This window comes from Trichechus manatus, unplaced genomic scaffold, assembly GCF_000243295.1.
Source record: "Trichechus manatus latirostris isolate Lorelei unplaced genomic scaffold, TriManLat1.0 scaffold00011, whole genome shotgun sequence".
Taxonomy (NCBI): domain Eukaryota; kingdom Metazoa; phylum Chordata; class Mammalia; order Sirenia; family Trichechidae; genus Trichechus; species Trichechus manatus.
Genome location: NW_004443947.1, coordinates 29464795 through 29474996, shown reverse-complemented (window position 1 = coordinate 29474996; position 10202 = coordinate 29464795). Strand labels below are relative to the sequence as shown.

The 10202-nt window shown below is 41.6% G+C and overlaps 1 protein-coding gene across 5 annotated transcripts in view; it reads left to right on the top strand.

Moving 5' to 3' along the window:
• The window catches only part of GRIA1 (glutamate ionotropic receptor AMPA type subunit 1), a 379118-nt gene that overhangs the window by 193709 nt on the left and 175207 nt on the right, over positions 1–10202 (top strand). For all 5 annotated transcript variants that reach the window (XR_001121565.1, XM_004371282.1, XM_004371280.1 and 2 more), the window contains one exon: positions 3539–3592. Coding sequence is in view for 4 of the 5 variants with exons in the window: in XM_004371282.1 (XP_004371339.1) it covers positions 3539–3592 (54 nt within the window). In the remaining variant the exon portion in view is untranslated. The remainder of the gene's footprint in view (positions 1–3538; positions 3593–10202) is intronic.

Sequence of the window (10202 nt, the reverse complement as noted above, 5' to 3'; positions counted from 1 at the left end):
AATAGTTGTTAGATTCTTCTATTCTGTTAAGACTACAGAGCTGGGAGGATCTTACAGATCACTTGATTTACTGCATACCCTCACAGTTTATGGATGGGATTTCATAAATTGGTAATTGGTTGAATGATTTGCCTTGAGTTCAGACAACTAGTTAGTGACAGTGTTGAGTCTAGAACTCGTATCTCTTGACTTGCAGTCTGATGCTCTTGGTGTCATGTTAGACTATCCTTGTCTGCCTCTGTTGTCAACTTTCCAGCTAGAATATAAGTGCCATGGAGGCAGCTTTTTTCATTTTGTTTTCTTCCCTGCCCTATCTGCAGTGCCTTTAACTAGTGCTGGTGCTGAGTAGGTATTTAGTAAATACTTTTTGAGTATGCTGAAAGAATGGGCAGTCAATGAAGGTTCTAAGAAAGATCTGGGATGTGAAATGGGTCTGGATTTCATTGGTTGTATAACAGCTTTAAGCTGGAGAAAAGGGCATATAGGGAGGCCCAGAAAGCATATGAGCTCAAAGTTCATAGTATGGCTTAGTAGGATGGGTGGAGGACTCTGGATGTCTACTGGAAGATAATGGCAGGGGGATGGACACGCGCTTATGAATAACCTTGGAAAGCATTCTAAAGAGTTTGGGGTTTATTCTGTAAACAGTAGAAAGTCAGTGAAGGTTTTTGAGCAGGGGAATGGGATTATTTTAATATCAATATATAAGACTAAATTATATAATACAGTCATTAAGTACAGAATGAGTTATAGATGAAAGACACCATGACCCCTTGGGGCCATCCATCACATCGTCCTGTTTTATTTCTTCATAGTGTTTCTCACCTGCTGAAATCTTGTCTGTTTATCTGTTCATATGTTTATCATTTGGCTCACTGCTAAAACGGCAGCTCAGCTCAATGAGGTCAGGGACCTTGCCTCACTCTTTCACAGCTCTATACCCATCACATAGCATAGTGTTTGGCATATATTGCAGGTTATGGATTGAATTGTGTCCTACAAAAATTTGTATTGTAAATATTAACCCCTATCGTGGTTATTCATAAGGTTGTTACTGGCTAATTCTTTTCAGAAGTAGACTGCCAGGCCCTTCTTCCTAGTCTGTCTTAGTCTGGAAGCTCAGCTGAAACCTGTTGGGATTAGAGTTCCACCATAAATGATATATGAGTAATCGGAGAATGAGGGAGAACATTCCAGATCATAAACAAACAAAGATCATAAACAAAGACAATCAAGAGGAAATGAGCTTTGAGGGGATGAAGCAGTGAGCTGATGGACTCTATGCAAAATCGTACGTTACCTTTATAACACCTTTCTTGTTTTTTAACCCTGTGTGTATTTGTCTGAGCCCTGGTGGTGCAGTGGTTAAAGCGATCAACTGCTAACCACAAGGTCAGCAATTCGAAACCACCAGTGGCTCTGCAGGAGAAAGATGTGACAGTCTGCTTCTATAGAGATTTATAGACTTGGAAACCCTGTGGGGTCGCTATGAGTCCAATGGACTTCATGAGAGTGGGTTTTTGGGTTCATAGGTATAGGGTTGTTACAGATTAACATAGGATTGTTTGACATGATGGCAGTGGGTTTGGGTGTATTTGTCTATCTGTGTCTCCTCCCACTAGACTGTAAACTCCAAGAAGGCAAGCACCATGCTTGTTTCACTTTTACTGTATCTCCAGTACAGTTCTTGGTATATAGTAAGCTCTTAATAAATGTTTGTGAAAGGAAGGTAGAAAAGGAGAGAAGGCAGGTCAATGAGTAGCGTGTGAGTAGGTGGGTAAGAAGGTTAATATTAGATTGAACCATATGAAATAGCTGATTTTTATAGGTGAATTATGTTTTGGTCAATTATCAACTGTTTCCTGTTTCAACCTGTAATTTCATTCTTCAGGGACTGTATTTCTTCATTGCTTCGATGTGGTGGGATTTGAAATATCTTTTATTTGCTTTTGTTTTGTGTTTATTAGAAGCTGAATAGGTTTTTGATAAAGGTATCTCATTGTTGAAAGGGCAGCAAACCATTTGACAAGAAGATGAAAAAGTAATGAAGAGTTATTAATAAAACTATCATCCCAATAGCGTTTGAGCTCCGTGGTCTGGAATTTCACAATCTTACCATTGTTTCAGAGCATTCATTGTTTGCGCTTGCACTTAATTATTCCCCACATAAAAAATATGTGAGCTGCTATGCACATACATCCAATTAAGTAGATGTCTGAATGTGGATTTTAATAACCTTGAAAATTTATTCAGTTAGAGAAGAAGCCCAAGAGCTTCTCATACATTTTTTTGTCTCTTTGCAACAGTGCAGGGAGAGGGGCAGTGAACGGGGTATACCAGCCCCAATTTGATGATAAAAAAATAAGTTAATAGATCAAGTTTACTTGCAGGCTGAGCAAGGACAGAACCGAAGTCTCAGGTGAGAGTAAGCCTGTGGTCTCAGCTGTCCCTTGTTGGGTGGTGTGTCTGGCTACCAAGCAAACCTCTAGATAGTTCTTAACACAAATATTTTTCCTACCTCCCATGACTGGTGTACAGCCTGCACTCAGGATGGAGGGGTGTTTGGGAACCCTAGTCCTCAATGATTAGCCATAGTCAGGCATCATGTGGAAAGGCTCACAAGAGTCAGGTTTCCTGTCCTGACACAGCTACCAAGGCTGCTGTATGTCCCTGGACAAGTCATTTCCCCTCTTTGGACCTTGAATTCCCATCTGTACAGTGATCAGTTGGACTTGATGATTCTGACATTCCCTTCCAGCTTCTGTGTTGATTGATCTGCTCATGTCTGAGTACCCCTAAGTAACTTAGGGGAAAAGGCACAAAACTGCATCTGAACATGGAACTGCATTTGAATGTGGTTCATACAAAGAGTTGAAGGTCAAGAACCAGGGTGGAAATCAGCCACCTACTCATCTGACCATTCATCCACCCATCCACCCATCTGTCCAGCCAAGTGGCAGAAGTTATCCTGACAATGACAGGGGCTACAACACAGTATAAGGTTCCCATCAAGGGAAGATCTCTGTGTACAGGGAAGGCTTTGTAGAAAAAAGAGTGCAGTGAGCATTTCAGTTGGGTTCTTGGGTTATGATAAGATCACTCTACCTCTGGAATCAGACAAGCCTGATTTCAATCCTGGCACTGTCACTTAATAGCAGAGAGACCTTAAGGAGCTTATTTGACATCTATGCCTCAGTTCTTCTTCTGTAAAGTGAGGGTACTAACATCATTGGATGGTTGGGATATTGTAGGTTGAGTACTTAGGACAGAGCTCTCGATTAATGTTATTTGCTACTATCATGGAGCCCTGGTGGTGCAGTGGTTAAGAGCTACAGTTGCTAACCAAAAGGTCAGCAGTTCAAATCCACCAGCAGCTCCTTGGAAACCCCATGGGGCAGTTCTACTCTGTTCTATAGAGTTGCTATGAGTTGGAAGTGGCTCTATGGCAACAGGTTTGGGTTTTTTTTAGCTACTATAATTGCTGTTGTTGTATCTTTGTTATTATTATTGATGAATCCCCTCCCTTTGTGTTTTGTAGATTATAAAGCTAGAGAAGAACGGCATCGGCTACCACTACATCCTTGCAAATCTGGTGAGTAGAGCGCCACAGGCTCTTAGCTCAGGACCTTTCTGTGTTTGGGCCTCTGTAGCTTTCTTCTGTGTTCCCTGGCTGGGGTGTACTATATGGTGGGCAGAACAGGGCTACCTTCAGCCCTGGCAGTTTACCTTTCTGCCCCACCACATCCCCACTTGTCAAGCCACAGCACACTGCTGATAAGCTTCTAACCTTCCATGGAATCGAGCATGCTGGTGGGCAGGGCTTCCTTAGTCGTCGTAACTCCAGTTTCAGTTAGCTTTGCAATATGGACAAAATCACCACATATTTGAATGCATACATGTTTGGACTTCACCACTTTTGACCCTCTATTTTGACCCCAGTGATAGTTTTGTAGTTGTTGATATTAGTTGCCCTCAAGTAGATTCCTACTCATGGTGACCCCACGTGAGCAGAGTAGAACTGTGCTCCACAGAGTTTTTAAGGCTGTGACCTTTTAAAAGCAGATCACTGGGCCTGTCTTCCAAGGTGCCTCAGAGTGGCTTCGAACCACCAACCTTTTGGCCAGTAGTTGAGCATTTAACCATTTGTGCCACCCAAAGACCTATAATAGTTTTTTGTTTATAAATACAAACATTTAAATCAAAACAACCAGAAACAATTTTTCCAGCTCGAACAATATTATGCCAATTTAGTTTGTATTCACTTTTCTATATGGCATAAGTAAGTTTGTCTTTTTTAAAAAATGTGTTTTCATTTTAATGTACTAGAGTTCTTTTAATCAGTGCAGTTATTTTCCAAGTTACAAAGAGCTGATTTATCAAATCATTTTTTGTACATAACAAATTTTACCTAGTAATGTGTGCCATTATGAGTTCTCTTTGGGGCCATTATTTCTACCAAGTCTATTTTCTCTGAGTCATGTTCTGCATGTCTACCTATTTTATCATGAAGTTTGATTCTTCCATCAATTCTTTTCCAAAGTCAAATGCAATTTTATCTTGTCTTTACAGCCATTTTTGGAAAGAGCTCTATTGAGATGTAATTCACATACCAAACAATTCACCCATTTAAAGTGTGCAATTCATTGGTTTTTGATATATTTGCACAATTGTGAAACCATCACCACAATCTAATTTCAAAACTTTTTCATCATCCCCAAAAGAAACCCTGTACCTATTATCAGTCAATCCCCATTCCTCCTCATCTCCCCGAGACCTAGGCAACTGTCTACCTGCTTTCTGCCTCTATGGATTTGCCTATTATTCTGCACATTTCTGTAAATGGAATCATACAACATATGGTCCTTTGTGACTGGCTTCTTTCATGTGGTGCAGTGCTTTCAAGATTCATCCACGTTGTAACATGTATCAGTACTTCATTCTTTTTTATTGCCAAATAATACTCCATTGCTTGGATATACTACATTGTTTATCCATTCATCATTGATGGATATTTGGGTTGTTTCCCTTTTTTACTTTCATAAATAATGCTGCTATGCACATGTAAGGGCCATATAAGTGTCAAAAGAACAGGATATAAACATGGGATCAAAACATCTTGCCTTTTCCTTAAGTTCCATCCTTCTTTCGGGCCTGGTGTGCAGTCCTAGACAGATCCCTGCCTTACCCTACTTTCCTTTTCAAACTTCCTTACCTTGGCTCGTCTAATATTTCAGGGTCAGGACTGGTAACAAGGAATGCTTATTGAGAAAGATTAATTTAGACACAGAGTCCATAGGTGATCAAACAGTTAATGCACTCAATTGGTAACCAAAAGGTTGGTGGTTCAAGTTAATCCAGAAGCACCTCAAAAGAAAGGCCTGGTGATCTACTTCTGAAAAAATTTGCCATTGAAAGCCGTGTGGAGCACAGCTCTACTCTGACACACATGAGGTCGCCATGAGTCGGAGTTGACTCCATGGCAACTCTTGATGATAGAATTTAGACTCAGATGTTAATGGCTCAGAGGTATTTGCATTTTAAATGGTGGTAGCTGTCCAGAGACTTTACAAAGGATCTTGCCCAAAAAAAAAAAAAAAAATTTCAAAAATGGATTTTTTTACTGTACAGTGAGGAGAGCCGCTAACATCCCCAGAACCCAGATCTTTAGTGCTAAATCTCACTTGCTTGTAGGGAAACAGAAACATCCAGGGTCACACAGCAAGTGCACAATAGGGCTAGGCCTAGCACTATGCACGGTTATTGGCAGCATCCAATGCCTTTTCCACTACTGGAGAATATCTCTCAATGCAGACCTTGTGAGCATCCTGCTGCTAGAGAATGCACAGACCCAGGGTGGGGACACGTATAATTACTTCTCAGGGGAGGATAGAAATTACACATCATTGCCCTCAAGGCCACTGAATGGCCCTAGGTAATTACATGGCCCATCCCCATCTGTTGCCCAGGCACCCCTCAGTCACAGCATCACCAAGTCAGCCCCTTGGGTTTCTGTATCCTACTGATGGGCATTTTTCTTCTTCTGGCCTAATGAGCTCTCAAATCCTTACAACTGCCAGCTAATAGGATGCAAATTGCATATACCATCCAAATACAAAAGACTTGCATGTTCCAATAGATTAGTTGATAATTAGGCTTCAAATTACTAATTAATTCAGTTCGAAACATAGTTGAGTATGTGGTGTGTGCGTTTCTTCCTCCTTCAGAGGAATAATGCAATTTATAAGATGATAATTTTTAGAAATTCCACCACATTATTAGCCTGCTGCTGCATGGAACTGACCCCTCCTTCAGAGTGTTTGTGATTAGGGTGTAATTATAGAGTTAGAGACCACGAAGCCTCTGAAGTTCTAGTAAAAGGAGAGGGCTACACTTCTATTACATAATTCTGTCGGTCACTGTCAGAATGCACAAGCTTCAAAGCAGCCAGCAGCATTATTCTAGCAGGATTGCTTTGGAGGGATGCTGGGAGAAAGGAGGGAAGGAGAACTATGGGACAGACTGTGAAGAGGAAGTGAAAAAAAAAAAAAGCCCTGCTTTTCTCCAGACACTGCTATTAGCTACTTTGTGGTCTTGGGCAACTCTCTAGCTCTCAGTTTCCTCATCTATCAATTGCGAAGAGCAGTTCCTGCTGTATCCACTCACAGCATCATTGAGGAAGATCAAATATGTTGCAAATGCCACCATGCCTTGAAAGGCCAAATGTGCTCTACTTGGATGGGGAATTCTTACTTCATATACTAAATCCACCTGTCTGTACATATTCATACACTGTGCATGTGTGGGTATGTATATACATATATATATATACACACACATATATAGGTATGTGTATATATGCATATAAATACATATGCACATATATACATACGTATATATATGCATATATATACAAACACACATATATATGCTTATAAATGTATTTGAGTCATACGTATTTGATAGGATAGATATGTATTTATGTTTTCATAGCATTGGTATGTTCACAGGAGTCCCTGGGTAGCACAAACGGTTAAGCACTTAACCAGAAGGCTGATAGTTCAAACCCATCCTTAGGCACCTCGGAAGACAGGCCTGGCCATCTGCTTCTGAAAAGTCACAACCTTGAAAACTCTATGGAATAGTTCTACTCTGAAACACATGGGGTTGCCATGAGTTGGAATCAACTTGACAGCAACTGGTTTGGGTTTTTTTGGATTGGTATGTCCATAAAGTGAACTTGAACTATGCAGAGTTAGAGAACGATGCCATGATTTCTTATTAATATGCCTGGGCCCTGGAGGCTGCTGGAGGGCCACGCCATCCAGTCTGACTGTCAGTGCTCTTCCAAACCTCAGCACTGACTCTAGGTCCACTCACTGCTTCGAGACTGTGGTCAAAGCAGATGTCTGCAATTCAGAGCCCCCAGGATTAGAGCCCTTTTGTTGGGACCCACCAGCAAAACTTAGAAAAGACTAGCATTTCTAAAAACGACGACCTCTGGACCCCTGTAATATGTCTGTAGAGCCAGTTTGGAAACAGTGCATTAACAATTAAACTCTTTTTGCCAGTGTGATTGCAAATACAAGTACCCAAATCATGAGGCAAATGACCAGATTATTAATATTGATGATTAGAGTATCATTGAAATAAAAGCACAGCATTTTAAAATTCTTGTAGAGAACTAGCAGACCTCTGAGAATTCATACAGGGACCAGTAGACCCCAGTTTGAAAAATACTGAAGTGGCTTATTGTTCTTCAGTGTGGGCCATGTGGAGCCTCCTGAGAAATACCAACAATAATAATAATACCTCCCACTTGCGCACCACATTATAGCTTACGTGACATTTTCACGTGAATAATGAGAACAAGTTTTTAACCTGACAACTTTTCTGAGAGGTAAGCAAGGCAGAACTCAGCATCCTTGTTATAAAGATGTGGGAACTGAGGCTGAGAGATGGTAACGACTGAGCAGCAAATGAGGAAGTTAATGGAGTTTGGCTGTCAGGAACTTGTGGAAAGCCAAGTGAAGTAGGTATAAGAATAGGACGACCAGGCTAACCTAACCCCAAGCCACATGAGCCACTGAACTGGAATTCCTTCAACCCCTAATAAATAATAACAACAATAGTAACAATGACAACTTCTACAATTTATGGTTGCTACATTCCAGGCACAATGATAAACGCTTAAATGCATCTCCATTAAACCTTCATGATAACTCTTGAGGTAGAAAATATTATCCCCATTTTTCAGATGAAGAAACTGAGGTTCAAAAAGGTTAAGTGACTTTTCCAAGGTCACAGAGTTTATAAAGTGATGGAGCTGGGGTTCCCCTCCAGGTCTATATATCCCCAAAGTCCATGTTTTTATGACTGTGTCATTGTGACTGCTGAGCACGGCGGGGTGGAAGGGAAGGTGGACAAGATGGCTTAAGTGGAAATCTTGTCTACATTGCCAGTGATAACTTGGAATTCCAACTCAGGGTCTCATATTCCTATTGGATACCTTGTCCATTGTGCATTAATGGGATTGAATTATAATTATTATTTCTAGTATGTAAGGAAGCTGAGGGAGAGACTGTGAGGTCAGGTCATCTTAGGTCATGGTAGGGCATTTGGGAACAAGGACAAGCAGCTGTTTCTACCTTATGCTTGAAAGTTAATTCCTGTGGAATGTTAGGGTCGGAAGCTTTGGTCCATGTGGGTAGTTAGTCCAAGCCCACGCTCCATGCTGCTGCCCTCTGCCAGATCAGCCCTTAGAAGAAACTGTTCTTTTGTCTCCTGCTCCCCTATGGTGCAAAATCTGTCGACTCCTTCTGTAAAGCTGAGCTCACCCACTGTCTTCTCAGCACCTCTCGTCCCACTGTCTCGGTGCCATACCGAGTCACATTTTGTTTCTGCAGCTCCTGGTGAGGTGAGTGGTACAGTAGTCAGGGAGGGTAGTGCTGGGGTCAGACAGACGTGCTGTGTGGCATTAGTCAAGTTACCTACACTTTCTGAGCTTTCATTGCATCATCTGTAAAAAGGAAATAATATTATCTACTTCTTCATGGTATATTCTGACAATTAAGTGAGGTAATAGCTATAAAGCACTTATTGTAATACCTGGCCCAAAGCAAGCACTCAATGAATGTTAGTAATTACCACCACCATCATCATTGTCCTCCTACTCATCATCATTATTATTATTAGTAAGGCAGGACGACATCTCATGTCTGGGGACAAGATGTTATCTTTGAGGTCCCTGAACCCCCTTCCCACTAAATCTCATCCATCTGTTCTATGCCACCATAACCCCAAGCATTTTTCACTTACCATAATTGGGATTAAACAACTGATTCACAGTTATTTAAGACCTTCCCTCCTGTTTATCTGTAAGCTCCCTGGGAAAAGGCCTTGTTCACTGTTGAATCCCCAGTACCTGGCAAAGTAGGTGTTCTTTTAAAAGGTATTGAGTGAATGAGCAAGTGAAACGGTTTTTCAGGAAATAAACAACATTTGCTCCTATATATCACATGCATTTAAAGGCAAATTCCTGGTGTCTATGTGAAAAGAGACAGTGAGAATATGAGTATAGTTGTAACTAGGCAAATGTGTAAGTAGAAATGAGCTTCAGAGAGCTTCTAACCCACTTCCATAAGGGCCAGAATCTCCTCTACCACATCCCTAACAGAAGCCCATCCACCTGGTTCCTGACTGAATGATACCCAGTGACTGGAACTCATACCTCTGAGGCAGTCCATTATCTTTGAGAAGGGTTCTGACAGTTTCTTCCTTGTATGGGACACAGCCTGTCCCCTGTGTCTCCCTCTCACTGGTCCTGGCTCCACCTGCCCTCTGCATTTGTAGAGCACATCTGCTCCCCTCCCACTAAATAGCCTTCTCCCAGGCTGTAGTTCTGGCAGCCAACCAAAGGAACCTCAAACATGGTTCTAGGCTAGGCTCACGTGACAGGCACTAAGAACAACATGGGCATGTCTTCCAGCAAGATGGTCGTAACAGTATACAAAGTTTTAAGAAGAATGCCAGAGAAAAGTTACAGACCGTGACAATAACACAAGTCCCACAGATGGCCACATGAAGTGCTAGAGTGTGGAGTCAGAAGCTAGAGAGGCCGCGACGGGCTGCAGTGTCTGGGAGGGACCATGTCGCTGCATCCTCACGGCCAGCAGCATGCTGAGAGTGCATGGAAAGGACCCAAG